Source organism: Lutjanus erythropterus, chromosome 9 (genome assembly GCF_056507025.1).
Source record: "Lutjanus erythropterus isolate fLutEry1 chromosome 9, fLutEry1.hap2, whole genome shotgun sequence".
NCBI classification, from domain to species: Eukaryota; Metazoa; Chordata; class Actinopteri; order Lutjaniformes; family Lutjanidae; genus Lutjanus; species Lutjanus erythropterus.
Window position 1 is genome coordinate 27,663,011 of NC_139325.1, and position 17,384 is coordinate 27,680,394.

The 17,384-nt window shown below is 40.5% G+C and overlaps 1 protein-coding gene across 3 annotated transcripts in view; it reads left to right on the plus strand.

Annotated features, from left to right (window-relative positions):
- The first annotated feature begins 335 nt into the window (after nt 1–335).
- Nucleotides 336–17,384, plus strand: part of mag (myelin associated glycoprotein) — a 35,748-nt gene continuing 18,699 nt past the window's right edge. For all 3 annotated transcript variants that reach the window (XM_084726997.1, XM_084726998.1, XM_084726999.1), the window contains exons 1-5: nt 336–466; nt 8,512–8,631; nt 13,849–13,955; nt 15,778–15,853; nt 16,461–16,829. In XM_084726997.1, coding sequence (XP_084583123.1) covers nt 15,808–15,853; nt 16,461–16,829 — 415 coding nt within the window. In that variant the 5' untranslated portion in view covers nt 336–466; nt 8,512–8,631; nt 13,849–13,955; nt 15,778–15,807. The remainder of the gene's footprint in view (nt 467–8,511; nt 8,632–13,848; nt 13,956–15,777; nt 15,854–16,460; nt 16,830–17,384) is intronic.

Below are 17,384 nucleotides of genomic sequence, written 5' to 3' on the forward strand. Positions count from 1 at the left end.
GAAAAAAAAATATGTGGATGTGCTCGCCATCAATCCAAAATGATCAAATATGCTCAGTTCCGTCCAGCGTAAACCAACTGGCAGTGTTGGATAGAAGAAGGCCTCGGAGCTCAAAGCCTCACCCATATTTGTTGGGACGAGGGGGGAACAGTGTGGCCCTTTGTGGCCCTGTGTGTATTTATGAATGGCTGAGGCTTGGGGCGAAGCCTCAGAACAATGCTGCTACACTGAAGGGCTGATTTTCATATGGGAGGGGTGATGGCGATGGTGATGATGGTGGTGGTGGTGGCGGTGGGGAGGGCAGTTTATTCCCCACCGTTGGGGCTTGGTACAGAGAGTGGCGAGAGGTCTTGCTGGCAACGGGCTGGTGTGACGCTTTGCATGTGAGTGTCAGAGGGAAGGCTGCTGGAGCTGCTCGTACAGGAGCTGCTGAACGCTTGGAGCGCGGCCACAGTCACCTACACAGGTGAGCGGCAGCATTTATTTTTAATTTGTTGTCTTTCTATGCCTTTGGGAGCTTTTGGAATTGGAGTTTTTTTTAGCAAGAAAGAGGCAAGAGGATGTAGATTTATGCAGATAGGGGAAGAGAAATGGAGGAACGAATCTAATTTGAAACCATCGATGAGAACCAATGACTCTAATTCTAATCATGCTTTTGTATTTATTCATATCCTCGAGGGCCCAATGGTATTGATACAATGATAAATTTTGCTGAAAAAAAGCTATTAAAATCATGAGGTTTGTGTGGTCTGTACCAAACAAACATGTTTTCTTCCATCTTCTGGACAGCAAGATTTGTAGGCCAGGGCCACTCTGCAGCACTACAGCACCTCATTACTACGCTGCTTTGTCACATTTTTTCTTCATCAAAAAATTACAACTTCTACGATTTGGACATTGCACAATTTTGATCAAATGCGCAGCCCATCAATTGATTTTTTTAGGAAGGCTGAGATCTATCTATCTATCTATCTATCTATCTATCTATCTATCTATCTGTCTATCTGTCTATCTGTCTGTCTGTCTGTCTGTCTGTCTGTCTGTCTATCTATCTATCTATCTATCTATCTATCTATCTATCTAATCTTTTTGTTATTTTTGTTCTTTAAGGTCAAACACCTACAGTCAGGGTGACTGTGCACTTGTTTGCGTGAGCGTTGATGTGATGAGTGAAAAGATTGAGAGTTGGATGAGTCACAAGTTAGACTGAGTTAGGTAATGAGCAAGTGTGTGTGTGGCTGAATGAATGTGTGCTTGAGTGTTGATGTGTAAGCGTGCACGCACGAGTGAGTGAGTGAGTGTGTGTGTTCTCTGTGTGTGTTGTTCGGTGTTCGCAGGGGTTGCTAAAAGCCCTGCCAATTATTACTGGACGGATTTCGCTGCCTGTGCCATTAGCGCTGAGCCGTTCTTGTAATTGCCAGAGCGTGTTACCACATCCAAACAGACATCTGATGCCAGGTAGAAGAGCCTCCGATTACACAGCCAACCAAAACAGCTTTACAAGTAATTTAACAGCGGTCTGTATTATTTCAACGAGTGAGAGATGTGTTTTCTTAAACAAATCTCTCAGAAGCAAATAGGTTTAGGCTTATAGAGAAAAAAGGGAAACAAACAAGAAGTATTTTACAAAAATCAAAGTGGTGGTGGTGTAGTCTAATTTTAATTCATAGTAATGAATAGAACTGGTGAATTTTGAACTGTTTCAGAGTGCCACAAAGCATAATCTCTGCAGGTTAGGCTAAAGCACATCAGTGGTGACACATTTGAGTTTTAGATTTTGACCTTTAATTATACAGTAGCTCCCCTCTCAGGCCAATTAACGTATTTTTTAAGAATCAGTGGACGTGTATTGCAAGTTTCTCCATCCAATTAGGCTTTAAGTGTAAGAATTAGGGCATTTTTCAAACCTTTGTAATTTAACAGTAAATGCATCTCGCCTCTCATCAGGCCAAACATTATTTTTTTTCATTAATGCATCCAAAATCAGTACAAAGACAAACACTTTCTAACTCTGCACTGGACACAAGGACCTTTCTCAGGACGCAGCAACCATAAAGTGACATAGGTTTTTAAAACAGCCTATAGTTGCACGATAGACCACAGCTGTGATGGAGGTGTGTCTAAAGTCACATGCAAATGCTCACTCATTTAAAATCCTCAACCATCAAAATATTTAGCATCCACAAACCTCTTAAACTTACCACTAAATAGATGGAAAAATAAGATAAAATAAATAAAAAATAAAATAATGTGATAATACAAAACAATAAACAAACTAAAACAAGATAATAAAATAAATAATAATACAAATAGAAAAAAGAGAAAAAAGAAAGGAAAAATAGGAAGAGAATGTCCAAATCATATCCAAAATCAGACCAGTGGTGATGGAAGGACAGAGGCTTTACACTCATGTTCCTTGTTCAGGACAGTGAGTCAAGTGCAGTGTTTCAGGGAGCACTGGGATGAGGCCCACACTTTATTTGTCTGTGTGGCTGAACAGGTGACGGCTCTGTTTGTCGCCCCCTTTTGTTCAGAGCGGAAGCGAGAGCGCTCTAATGAGAGAGGAGGCCTGTGGCTCACCATCTGCCCACTGGGCCGGGGATTGCCAGAGTCGACCCGGGTTTGCCAGGTAGAAAAGATGGAAATGAGCTCCTGGTCTCTTGTTATGTTGCTGATCGGCCAAGTGAGGCTCACTTCCTCTATTGTCATGCTCACTTCATGTGCTCGTGGTAAAACACCCCAAAATGATCCGTCTCTGTGGATCTTATCTTGAAATAGAAAAAAAAAAGCTGCTGATGATTAAACCAAACAGAAAAATGCAGAGTGAAACATGGAAAATAGATGTACACTGTAAAAAAACAAAAAAAACCTTGAATCTTGATCATCTTGGTCTCGATAATATTGCAAACAATTGTGAAGCACCCAGATAATGACAAATCAGGTTCACAGCTCACTGTGAATAACTTTTAAAATGGAGTTTTTTGGGGGCTGTTTCTTTAATGAAGAAAAGTAAATTATCTCATCAAAACATTATAGTTTAGCAAAACTTCTTTTAAGTGACTCAAAACTTAAACATGTAGTGAAGCCAGTCTCCTTGATTTGAATGAGTTTTCTCAATTTTTTCTTTACAGTGTAGTAAAGCTGTCACACAAGTTATCTGTTATCAGGGCCAAAACAATTCATGATGGCAGTATTATCACAATATTATAGAAATTCAGTTTTAACTTTGTTTATTGTGCATTTTGTTTCTTTTTTGGCAAATGAATTACGGAGATAAAGCCAGGAAAGGAAAGACACAGAAATGATTTAAGAGCATACACTATGTTTAAGAGGTGCGGGGTTATCTACACAATATTATGTATGTAAGTGTACTGTTAAAGTTACAACATGGAACTTTCGTATTTTCTTGATTTTGGACACCCCTGTAGACAAAACATGTAGTATTTACACACAAAATATTCTGTTAAAAATAAAGTTATCTGGATAGAAATCTCCTCCTGACTCTTTTTAACTTGTTAACATCCTACTCACTGTAACTTTGGCTGTGAAAATGTAAACACAGACTTGTTTCATCTGATTTCAAGGAGAATCCGACCCGGTGGCAGCCATTAAGAACAACTAGAAACACACGGTCTTCTAACAGATGGTCTTGTTAAGATGCCTTGTTAAGTACCTTTAAAGCAATACCAATACAAATTGAGTATTTCATTTGATACCTTTTCTTTTTGACTGTATGGACTGTAGCTGCTGTGGTAATGGGTCTGTTCCATGTCACATTAAATTGAAGAACGCTTGTGGTGATTGGCTGCAAGAAAAACTGCTTTTTCTAGGTCTAGGTACAAAAAAGATGTCCTGGTTACTGTCAGTACCGGTATATTGCAACATCCCTAATATGTAGCATCTGTACAAACTTGAAGGCAGGGAGTGAGACACAGGCCCACAGAACCATGCAAACACCAAGAAAAACACTCCTGACATCTTGAGTTTACTTAAAACACCTGAGATGATTAAGAAAAATCGTAATTATCAAAGCAGCATAAAATAAAAGATGCATAATATAGTAAAAATGTCCCCTAAAACACTTGAATACTACACTTACATACGCTTCAAAGTATATATTTTAAGAGATGTTTTTATTTTATTTGATTTCCTCAAAGTCCAGTCTGAATCTCTTATTTATGCCAGCACTCTCTGCAGAACCTTGGACAGACTGTGTGACTGGATATTGGCATGTCTTCGTGTTTATGTTTGTATCTCATGTGCATGAGTGTGTGTGTGTGTGTGTGTGTGTGTGTGTGTGTGTGTGTGTGTGTGTGTGTGCACTGTGCTCATCGCAGCTCAGCGCTCCATGTGTGGGAGGGGGGAGCAGTCATGTTTTAAGACCATCTGCTCCTCTGAGTATTTTAGTGGGGGCCTTAGCTTGCGGTGGACCAACGCGCGTCACAGGCAAACAGCAAAGCGCAAGCTGTGAGCGGGCCTGTTCCGGAAAAATTCCTCCAGTTTCTCCCTCGCACAATGGGCAGTGTTCTGCATACAAGGTTCCCATTCTTTCACGCCCCGTCCGAGAGCCACGGCGAAGCTCTTGTAGACGGACCGCAGACGATATTCACAATGAAAATGTTCTTCTTGGCACAGTCGATTGTTTGTGTGAGCCTGTTGGTTTGTGTGAGCAATTTCAATAATGTAAAATGACTCATAAAAGGTGTCGTGGCCTGATTTAGCAGAGATGATTGTTCAGATAGCATCTGTATCCCTGAAGCGTGATGTGGAATAAGTAATTATGTTGAGGTTTGATTAGATATTAGAGGAGGATGTTCTGCACATGACAGCAACAAGATCAAAAGAAGACGACAAATGTTTTTAACATAAATATAAATGCTACACTTTGTGCACTCTCTCAAATTCTGTTCAGAAATGTGTTAAAATCTGTTAGTGAGCAGTTCTGCTTTGCCAAGATAATCCGTCCACCTGACAGGTATATTGAGAAGCTGATTAAACAGGTTGATTATTACACAGGTGTGTCTAGGACTGGTCACACTAGAGAGGCAAAGTTCCTCCCTCTGGTGTGCCCCATGGGTCCTCACTTTAAAAATAATATTAACAGTTGAGATGATATTTGAATTGGGCCATGAAGAGCAGGGACCACTGAAAAAATTAAATATAACCACTGTATCTGTCAGTATCTGGTCAATGTTAATTAGTATGTGTGCTAATTAAGTGACTAGCAACAGTGAGTTATTCAGACCACCAGGGGGAAAGTGAAAAATACACACAACTCTATTATTTTGTCATTTATTCTTATGCTTGCTGTAATCTTAGTCAGCACTCTTCTGACAGCAGCACAGTGTCTTTCTGTCTCTCTTCACACCGTGTGCCACAGGAAGCAGATTGACAGCTTTTTCTTTGCTTGTGGGGACACTCGGTGTCAGACAACACAGAAGGAGAAGGAGGCAGGGCGAGATGCAGCAGACTTTGCAATGATTAGAAGTAACCAATCAATCATTCAATCACGATGGGTTAACCCCACCAACAGCTGCACGAAATATTCACCCTTGAATTACACATATTTTGTTTGCCAATTTAAAAGATAATTTTACAAAACAAGAAAGTTGCAGTTTGTGGAAGGTTTGTCATGGTTTATTTTAGTTTTGTGTAAATCCACTCTGTGGACTACATCTCTCATCTCACACAAAATACATTTTCAATTTTATTTATATAGCACCAAATCATAACAAAGTTATCTCAGGGCACTTTTCAAATAGAGTGGGTCTGGACTGTCCTCTTTATAAACCAAACTGTTCCCATCAAGAGCAAGCACTGAGGCAACTGTAGTGAGGAAAAACTTCCTTTTAACAGGCAGAAACCCCGAGTGGATCTATGCTCTTAAAACACCAACATCGATGTCCCTTGTGCGTTATCTTACGTGGTGTGTTTCATCCTGTATCTCCTGGCCGTTCTATCAGCTCGAAGGCGAAAGAACGAGCAAGAGATGGGTGTGTAGTCTTTCTATTTACGTGTCTTCGCACTCTCATACCCCAACCTTACTACAAAGCCTGGATCTGTCTGAGTTTTTCCTCACCACAGTTGCCTCGGTGCTTGCTCTCGGTGGGAATGATTGGGTTTTTTAAAATTACGGTCAAGACCTGCTCGTTTTAAGAAGTACCCTGAAATAACTGTATTATGATTTGACGCCATATTAATAAAATTGAATTGAACTGAATTCTTCAACAGTTTTATGACAAAATGTGTCTTTCTTGTCTATGAAAACGACAAAAATCTTTTTTTTTAATTCATGACACAATACGAACAATACAAATATATTTGTCTCTCACAGATGCCTGATAATGACACTTGGGCCCTGAACATCGAATATTTCACATAATGCTACAGATTACATTTTTTTCCTACGAGGGCAAAGTCATGATGCTCCCTAATCTGCCTCTGATTGGCTTACCCTGATACTCTAACCTTAACCCGAATCAATCACTCCTCATGCATAAACCAAACCAACCCAACCAACGGATTTCACAAATTTAAGAGAAATAAACCTTTTGTGTGCACAGAACAAGTGTTTCAAAGATATTTTTTACTTTGACTCATAAACAGTGGGAGAAAAAAAACAAGGAAACTGAAAAAGAAGGAGGTGTCATTAGATCACTATAACATCCTGTACTCTGCTTGGTGCCAGACTTTGGTCCCAGTTCTATTGAAGTCTATGGAGGAGGCACACTTAAACCCAAAACTCCATCTATATTGTATGACCTTTGATGAAGAAAAGAATAACATATCTTCCTTCTTTTTAATTTCTTTGCAGCATTATGATTATATTTTTGCTGTTTGTATTTCAGCTCATCACACTTTATCAACATGCTATTTCTTGTTGTTTCCTTTGTCTCCTTTGCTTCTTTCTTTGTGAGAGGAGACCATAGAAACAAACATGACATGCTTCTGTCCAGCGAGACGCTCACTCCATCCGCATTTAACATACACATTCTGCACATACAATGGCTACAGTCCCAGCAGGACAATGAAGCAGGCTGAGCTTACAAACAGCACAGAGGGAATGCAGAGGAAGGTCGCATAGCTGCACACCCCACACTGAGCAGCGTGTTGGCATGCCTTATGCTGCATGTGTGTGTAGGGGGGGCAATGGCATGCCACGTATTCGTTTGTACATGGCTACAGAGCGTCAATGCAGCATTCTCTTCTTCAGCTCCTCTCCAGACTGTTTACAGAGGGATTCCCTTGAGGTCGTTCGATGCCATCACTTGGCCGGTGGCCTAACGGCTTTTGGACGCAGTGACTCGCCCTACATGTAACAATGAGAGTGGGGAAAAAAAGTGTCACTTGGATAGACAAGTTGCCTTTGTTACTTTTATATGTAAAGTAGTGCTTGTTCATGCTTGTGCTCCTCGCCTACAAACATTCCTCGGCAGGGAAAATATTAGATCTGCATACGGCTGGAAAAGATCAATGATCATGCCCTGAAGGACTTTTTTCATTTCTGAAATTCAAATTCATCCAAACACAGCTTCAGATTCAAAGACTTTGTTGAGCAGGCTTTGGGAGTAACAGGATTACATATTTAAGATACAAAAAAGCAAGACGTAATCAGGTTACATTTGGTAAAAAGGACATGATTAGCAGGATTACAATTTAAAAACACGTTTTCAAATAAAGAATGATATACTACCACATGCACACACGTTGCAACACTTCATGAGTCTCAAAACCACTCTGGTCTCAGTCAAACCAGCTAATCTGCCAATTTATTAGCCCTTGAAAAAATACTTTTACCGGGTGCAAATTTTACCATTATCTTTTCTCAACATCCACATTAAAGAAACATTTACAGGTAAGACCAACTGCTATCCTTAGCTACACAAGCCAACTGATAACTGTAGCTTTACAGACCATCCCCCAACTTTTTTTGGAACATTTTTTGGGCCTTTTGTGCCTTTATTTATAAGACAAATGAAGAAATGACAGGAGACATTACAGGTAATCCAAAGCAATGGAAAGTAAGTGACTTAATACACATTGACCTTTTTAAGATCAAAATCTGTATCAAACTAATGTAAATCTGTAATTTACATATTCATCTCATCCTCCTACTCTTCGTATGTTGCTCTAACACAACCTTTTACTCAAAGTGATATTGAGTCATCATGCCTTCACCACGAAATGTTCGGCCTCATGTCCTGGGCACTAACTAGCATGAAATAGTTCAGCTAATGTCGACATGTTGGTGTTCCACAGAAGGAAGTACTGTATGATCAATGAGTTCAAGGCATTGAGACACATAGGACGGCTCATGGAAACGGTGGAACAGAAGGAAGGAATTCTGAGTGGGCCAAAGAACGGCTTCAGAAATGCCTGAACGCATATTCAGAGCTGCCCACGACACATGTAAACCAGTGCTCATACAGACTCCCTCTCTTCCCCTTGTCTCATTCTCACATCTCTCTTTATCTCCCTTTTCTGTCCTTTCCCATAAAATCTGACATCTAGGATTCAGAGCAAGGCGACCAACTCAGGGAGGACGCAAACAACGAGAGGAAGAAAAAGAAGAAGAAGAGAAGAAGTAAGGACTGAGAGGGAGCAGGAGCCTGGTGCTGAGGCTGGTATGAGGCAAGTGTTTTGTGTGTGTGTGTGTGTGCGCGCGTGTCGCGTGTGTGCGTGCTTAAGTGTGTGCACACGTATGCTGTGTGCTCCGTGCCAGCCGTTTGTCTGCCCCATCAATGAGGCCGTTGTTGCTGGGCTTGGTGGTGGTGTCAGTTGCCCTGCCCGGTCGCTCGGCTCTATTCTCTCCTGCCGCTGCTGATGCACGGCCTCTCTGCCTGGACGCACTCGCCTGGCTCTTGGCCTTTTGTTGGAGTGCAGATGGTGAAGCTTGACGCAACATTGGAGAAAAGTTAGGACTGTCACAGGCAACAGTGTGGCATTATGGGCCAAGACATCTCAAAATGTGACCCCTTTCCAATCTAAGATGTTTATTTTTAAACTAGTTTTAATTATTATTTTTAAAACAGTGTTATCAAATGACACCGTGAAAGAGGTGTAGTATTTATCACCTGATTTATCCCCTCGACTTTGCAGCACTTTATAGAGCATTATAGCTTCAGCTCACTGTTTAGCTCTCTGGCATGTAACTTTATTAACTCTCACAGCATGTTTTCAGCTGCAGCATGCAGCTATTTTAAGAAAAAAAAAAGCTGCAGAAACTCGCTGTGCACTACCTGCTCATCACCAAACGTCAGACTAGTCTGACTCACCAGATGAAACTGTTGGTATAAGGCTGCCATAGATGAGAGCAGCCATGTATCACTGTTCTGTTAAAGTGCTGCCACCAATTAAAAAAAGAAAGTGTCATTTACCTGGATGTTAATGTTGGTGATGTAATTAGCTTACCGTAATGCCACAGTGACTAATAAAACAACAATGGTGTATTAAAAAGTGACAGATGTCAGATATATGTTACCTAGATATCCAGTAAGGTAGGATACAGCATCTCTGGTCTCATGGTGAGGTTGTTCTTCAACCCTGAAGGAGGCAGACTGAGAGGGCACTCATCAACCCCTATTTCTTCTTTTTCTATGTAACAACACTGATTGTGGATTGGCAAAATTGTTCATGTGACTGTTTAATGATTGCTCATCTAAACTGACAAAGACCTAAGAATTTGTCTTCACTCACAAAGGGGTGGGGGCATTTTGCTGGAGCAAAGTATCCACAAGGGCCGCTCTCACCATCGTCAACCTATTTGAGGCAGCATTCTCTCATCCCTTCTACTATCTGTGCGTTACCGTTTCAACATCCCCGTTGGAAACAACAAGAGCAACCTATGAGCTGGCAGCCTACGCGCAGAAAATGACAAATTATCCTAATTCTAACCTGGCCACTAATGGTGCGAACGGTGGAAGCTGTTACCTTTTCTTTTGTGGGGATTTAGTTATTTTAATGGGTCGACTCCTCACATGCAAATGTTCCACCCCGGCACTATTTTGCAGGGGCACCATTGCTATTTCCTGTGGTTTCCACCACCTAAGTCAATTGTGATTGGTTTAAAAAAAAAATACAAACAAGCCAGAGTGTTTTTCTTTGTACTCTATAGCTGAATTATAATGTGTGGAGCCAGACCTTTATCCAGCGCTAACACAGAGCTCTGGAGGGCTGGCTATGCAAGACTAATGTCAAATACCCCTTTTCCATACACATTTGCTGGATTGGCATGACTCAGTTTGACTCAGCACATCAGTGCAGCACAGCAGGGGTTTGCATCTCCATTACAACAGGGCTACCTGCTTGAAGGTCTGTCTTTTAACTGATGCATGTTTGTCTTGAGTCACGCAGCTATGAATAATAATAAACATTTTGTTTCCTTTAAATTCCCCCATTATTTTGTTAATTAGACGCTTTAATACAAATCAGCAAAATCAGGAAATGCTGCGTTTTCATCAGCAGTAACTTAGCACAACTCCCATACAGCTGAAAGTGAACATGAAACTGTAAAATAAAGCAGATTCTTGAAAATACAAACAACAACGCAGGAGAGAAACTAAACTTCAGACGACAGAGATTCAGGCAGAAGTTACAAAAGTACAGAGAACTCAACACAGACCAAACCTCTTTCCGTCTGCTTTCCTGTATACAGCCTTGTAACATACACTTGTTTGAGGAGGAGAGGAGGGTCAGCGAGATGTGATTGTAGCCTCCTTGAAGGTAGGTCAGGCTCGCTTTGGCCCCACTCCAGACAAGGTCTGTCTCGTGCGTGACTCAGCACAGCTCAGTGCATTAAAAGTGCTAATGGAAATGCAAATCAGCACAGCATGGTTTGACCCAAAAGCCCCAAGACTGACACAGTTAGAGACAGACATAACATTTAAAAGCTAAAAAGTAAGATATTTACCTCAGTAGGTGGTGGAGACCAAAAACAGAGCTAAAAGAGAGTGAATATTGCACCTACATTTGGCAGGTGAACAAAAATATGACTCCAAACGAATGTTGTGTAAATAAGCAACAAGCAGTTCACTATATCAACTTTAGAGGTGATGATATGACAGTGTTGTGTTCACATCTCGTTTCCGCTGCCCCCAAGTGACCAAGAAAATTAGTTATTGCGGGTTTAAAGAAGAAGGTACATAATAGCCAGCATGAATTTGTGACTGTTTGGCCGCGAGACTGCCTGAAGAGCAGCCTGACAAATCCGCGGCCTCTTGCAATGTCGAACCAACATCATTTTTCACTTCTCTCTGTCAACAAGGCTAATATTGGTCATGGATTCTCTGGGGGATGTTGTGATGTGTTAATCACCAAGCTCTAGAACACAATCCACTCTTAGTCCTGCCATCTGCACACGCCGGCTGCTGCAGCATGAGGCTAAATCCTCTGCTTCTACTTCTGCATGTATTAATTCATTATGATAATAGTGTACATTTTATTTATAAAGGATTTAAACTGTTACACATTTCTTCAAAAACATGTAAAGTAAAAAAACAGAAGTTAATTTGTTGAAAATGGAAATACACACTTAAAACTCAAAAATAAATAGGATTTAAGAGATTAGATTACATTGATGAATGTAAATAGATTAATTAGAATATTTTCTGGTGTTATTATTGTTACCTGTCTCAGACTGCAGATTGGAGAGAAGTTTTGCATATTCACTTTATTACTAGCCTGCATGTGTTTAATACACAGTGTGAGAAGTCAGTAATCAACTAAAAATAACTATGAAACATCAGTCGCAGAGAGTGATGATTGGTGTTGAAACAAGTTCTCGGTTCTCAGTTTGATTTGATTGGAGAGGTTCAGATTGTTCCAGCATCACTCTCATTATAGTCATTATCATTACTGGCATTATTTAAAAATTCTACATTTGTCTTGTCACTTATCAATAAATAGGGGTTAAATAGGGGTAAACATGGTGTAAAATTTGTTTTTCATTTCAAAGTGACAGAATAAACGGATCTATATGTTTTCCTTTTTTAAGTTCACTTTATGTAACAAAGATAAGAAGTCTATGATGACTACGTAAAGCTACTAAACTCAGTCTTTTTGAATGTATCAGCATCACAGAACCACCACACTGTATTTATACATAGTGACTTGAATATGACATCAGTTTGTATATGTTTTCATTTTGTTCAATTCAAGGGAAATACTTTCTGTAGTTTATATATAAGTTTTCAGAGTTTAAAGGCATAATATATAACATTTCATTAATGACATTAATGACTTAAAACAACCAGACCTATATCATATATTCTGTTGAGCTGTGTACTTACATTATTCCATATGCTTCCAACAGTGTTCACACACAGACAAATCTGTAATGTTTTCAAGGTAACAGTAATTGTCTTATCTCCTTTAGCCCCTTTAGCTGCTATAACATCAGGGGAAACACCACGTGATGTCAGAGATTGAGGATAGAAGTCGGCGAACACGACTAAAAGTACATGACCTCATCTGTGAACATCATTTTCTCCATTCAGTCATTTTCATGACTGGCACGCAATAGTGATTTTTTTTTTAACCATAAAGACAACTTCCAAGATCCCACGCTACTTCAGTTCATCAAACTACATCTTTTGTTGTTGTTTTGATAGCAGCACTGTGTGTTTAAATTTAGTAATTTAAAGACTCTACTGATTTAAGATCCAAAAGGTAAAGAAACAGTCAACCTTGCCTTCCTTCTCCCACTACGGGGGACCAATCTCACATTTACACTTCAGATAGATTATGCATAATTCTTTATAAATGCACCATTTAGAGTCGAGAGACACAGACAGTGAATGCTGTTACTAAGAACAAAGCAGGAAATCAGAGGAATAAAACATAATTTTCAGATTTTTTTTACAGTGGTTTTGTTCGAATAAACAAACCCATACTTCAGTGCAAAATTTTGTGTGAATTCAGCTGAAGTGATCCTCAGTCTGTCCTGCCTGTGCGTGTGTGTGTGTGTGTGTGTGTGTGTGTGTGTGTGTGTGTGTGTGTGTAAAACTCTCTGCAGCTCTCACAGACAGAGAGCAAAGGATACTACTACATTTTGAAAGGAGTCCTGACCTCAAAACATCCGCTGCCAAACAGGAGCCTGAGTGCAGCAAAACACAAGAAAATAAGGAAACACAGGCAAAGAGCAGAGTCTCTGCAGATACAACCACCAACACACACTACTAATGTCTCATGAATGATTATTTAGAGAGATTTCTGTTTGGTAAATTCTGCATAATATGCCTTTAACAGATAAAATTAAAATTGGCACACATTAATTAGGATCAAAACCAAGAGCTGATATTCCAGACAATAAACACACGGAAAGAAGAGAAGAGAAAAGCAACAAAAACAACTCAAATACAAAAAGACACAAGTTCTATTTTTCTCATTTAATAAAGATATCAAGTGAGCAAAAACATATATAGTCCTATTTTGGAACAACATTTAATGCTGTGCTGTTATAGAATTTTTTTATGTGTATTTTCTTGTGCTATCTTGCTAATTCTCTAAATTCAGTGACATTTGTGTACATACTTTGTCATCACTGTCACCACAGTGGTTATGGCACCTCCTGATTTATTTGTAGTGCAGCACAGATAGTATCAGTAATCTCCTGATGACATGATGAGTGGTGACTGGGGTTTGTGTCAGAGCTCAGCCAACAGTGAGGGTCATTCATCGGACGGGCTTACGTATGGCGACCATAATGAGTGACTCTACTGAGAGGCAGCAAACAGGTGCTGACTGACGCTGAGTTTGTGTGACTTACTACGGCTCTGTGCGAGTGAGGGGCCTGCGAGTGATGTCATTGCCTGATGATGCTGATGTCACTTTTTTTTTTTTCTTTAACAGAGAAGAAGGCTGTCGAGCTGTCTGGGTGTGAGTGAACACCCTCTAGTGGAGCTGCTGACGAGCCGTCCTGCAGAGCTTCTGTCTGTTTCTAACATCAGCATTTCAAGGTAAAAGCACAGTCACAAGTCACAGCACACTTTTATAAAAAGATACTGACAAGCATTTTCAACTGAGTCACTTCACATGGTTCATACAGCAACCGTCCTTGTGAACCAAACCATGAATGAACTGTTTCTGTTGCTTTGACACAAATTAGCCACAGCAACCAGCAAAATTATGTATCTCTGGTAGAGAAAATGGGCCTAAATTAACGTAAAAGGACCCCCAAATAATCTTTAGAAAGCTAAAACTATAGCTCAGTAACTATACAGCTAATTTCCAGAATCCTCTTCTCCTTATTCTGCTGAAATAACAGATGGGCTTAGATTAACACAGACGCCACACTTTAACGGAGTCACTTCAGAGGGCCAAAGGAGCTCTATCTGGCTCCGGGGCCGCAGGTTGCACACACCTGTGGGAGCTGCTAGTTACTATAACATGGGATCAGTCAGATATGTCATAGACTGAGGAAAGAAGTCAGTGAACCTGACTAAACGTAATGTGAATAACATTACCTCTTCTGTGAATATGATTCCTGCCAGAGTCGTGTCAGATTTTTATCCTCTAGTTATTTTTGAAGTATTTTAGAAGTAATTCCACCAGAGTTAGCTAGCAGCTATTTTGCATCTGTTGCACAGGCAGGTAGACAAGACAAAACAAACAAACAAACAAACAAACAAACAAAACCAAAGTAGTTACAAGAGAGAGCTGAGAGAGCAGATTGTGCAAAGGCTCTTCCTGAACTGTGGTATCCTGTCATCCCAAGCATAGACGCTCTAGTCTGTTTTGAACTTGAGTTCAAAATACAAACAGTTAAGTTAAACATGCTTGAAGATACTGAAAAATATTCAAAACCCTTCACATATTTTAAAATGGGAATGGGTAAAAACTGCTAATTTAAGCTATGAATCAATTATATTGGCTTCCCATCTCAGTGAAGTGCACCCTGATGGTTAATGAGTTTCAGTTTCTTCACCATTATAACAAGGGGACATCTTTGATGTTAATTTGTTCATTTGGCAATACTGCATGCAGCACTGCTGTCACATAAACCACTTAATTAGTACACAATGTAGTCCATCATATGCTGTATTTTGTAATGGCCTGCTGGGTTAAAAATCGGACTAATAGAGCTCCAATCATTAGTCGATTAATCTAAAATTAATTGCCAACTATTCTGATAATCATGAATCATTTTTCAAGCAGAAATGCTGGTCCCAGCTTGTTAAATATAAGGATTTTCTGCTTTTCTTTGTCTTTTCTTTCTCATCAGTAATAAGAAAGTAAGCAAAAAAAGGACTATTGTGTCCTTTTGTGCCTCCTGTTTTTCTGCCTGTTGTTAGGGTTGCTGCTGGGAGAAAACTAATGCATTGTGGAGTTTTTATACATAAATATGTTTTTGACTCATGGCTGCAGTGTTATATCAGCCTTCTTTCATCTGGGGCATAAAATGAGCTTTTGTGTTCAGATGAATACTGATACAGGAATGCCTGTGACGAGTTATGAATATATGAAACTGGAATTACTTGGCTGACAAAAAAAAACATATTGCTGTTGTCACGCAAACATCAGCTAACTCTAAATTTGGTTTTTCTTTGTGGTTTGTAAAGCTGTTTTTGTAAAAAGTTCTTCTGAAAATGTTTTTTTTAAGGAGGTTTGGGTGCCATGCTATATATGTCTCAGTGTCTCAGAAACATTTTGAGTATTTGTGTGATTCTTAGAGGTAGATGAGTCACGCAGCAGTGCCAATGCTGTGAACAAGACATTTCAGGGTTTTTTTTTCTCTTGATGATGAATGTGCTATAACTGACAGGATGTTATGTGTTCCAGAGGTCTATGGTCCAGCGTTGAGCAGAGACCATGTGGTGTTTGGAGCTGCTCTTACCACTGCTGTTGATCATCAATGGTAATAAATTCCTTTAATATCTCCTCCTTGTATGATGGTAGAAACAGTAGTCCTAGTCGTGTGCACAGCACTATACATGCAATGATCTTACATCCAGAGGTGGGAGTAAGTCACACATGCGCAAGTCAAAAGCAAGTCTCCAGTCTTAACCCTCAAGTCCCTCAAGACAGTGGTCATTCCTCCCCCTTATCATTGAGCAGATCAAGCAAGTCCTGAAATTTGTTACTCGAGTGGTGTGAATTGTTTAGTTTGAAGTAACAAAATAATGTCACTTGTGTTGTTTAGTTTTAAACTAGATGAAAGAAAAGGTTTGAAAAATACTATTTACAGTAAATACGTAAGAAGATATGTTACCTGTGACACACGCATAAACGGCACTGGGATAACAGACTGGGATAACAAAAATGCTTTGTTAATTTATTTCTTAATTTTCCTTTGTAAAACTGCGCTATATTGGAGGTAAAATGTTCAATTTTGAACAACATCTGTTTTGCTCATTATTTGAAGTTTCCACTACACAACTCGAGTCCCCCACCTCTGCTTACACCTTTTGAATAGACTTCTGCAGTCATATTTCATTCAACACCTGTCTCTGATTTTCTCTCAGATGCCAGTGGCCAATGGAACGTTTGGGTACCTCGGGACATCTCGGCCATGACAAACTCCTGCGTGGTCATCCCGTGCACCTTCATGTATCCGTCAGGCATCAGGCCGTACCGTGGCATTCATGGTATCTGGTACTTTGGCCAGCCGTACCCTCAACTTTTCCCTCCTGTTGTCTTCAAGACGCGCACAGACATCGTGCATGAGAGCTACAAGGGCCGCACCAAGCTGTTGGGTGACCTGCACCAGAGGAACTGCACTCTGCTCATCAATAACATCGGCGCAGAGCACTCAGGGAGATACTACTTTCGCGCTGACCTCGGTGGAGCCAACATGTACACGTTCCCAGACTACGCTGAGCTCAAAGTTCTGGGTAAGTCGCTGTTCAGAGTAAAATATGCACAATACTGTAACCATCTATCCATCCACTTTCTTCACATCACAGTGGCAGCAGGTTAAGCTGGTCATTCCAGACATCCCTGTCTCCAGCAACGCTTTCCAACTCCTCCTGGGGGACCCCGAGGCCAGATGGAATATATAATCCCTCCAGGAAGTTCTGGGTCTACCCCTGGGTCTCCTCCCAGTTGGACATGCCTGGAAAACCTCCAAAGGAATTCGTCCAGGAGACATCTTGATCAGATGCCCAAACCACCTCAGCTGACTCCTTTCGACTCTGAGTTACCCCTGGATTTCTGAGGTCCTCACCCTATCTCTGAGGCTGAGCCCAGCCACACTATGAAGGAAACGCATTTCAGCTGCTTGTATCCGTGACCTCATTCTTTCGGTCACTACCCAAAGCTCATGCCCAAAGGTGAGGTTTGGAACACCTGCATTACTGCAGACAGCGGACCTATCCACCTGTTGATCTCTCATTCCAGCTTACCGTCACTTGTAAACAAGACTCCAAGACACTTAACATTAGGCCTTC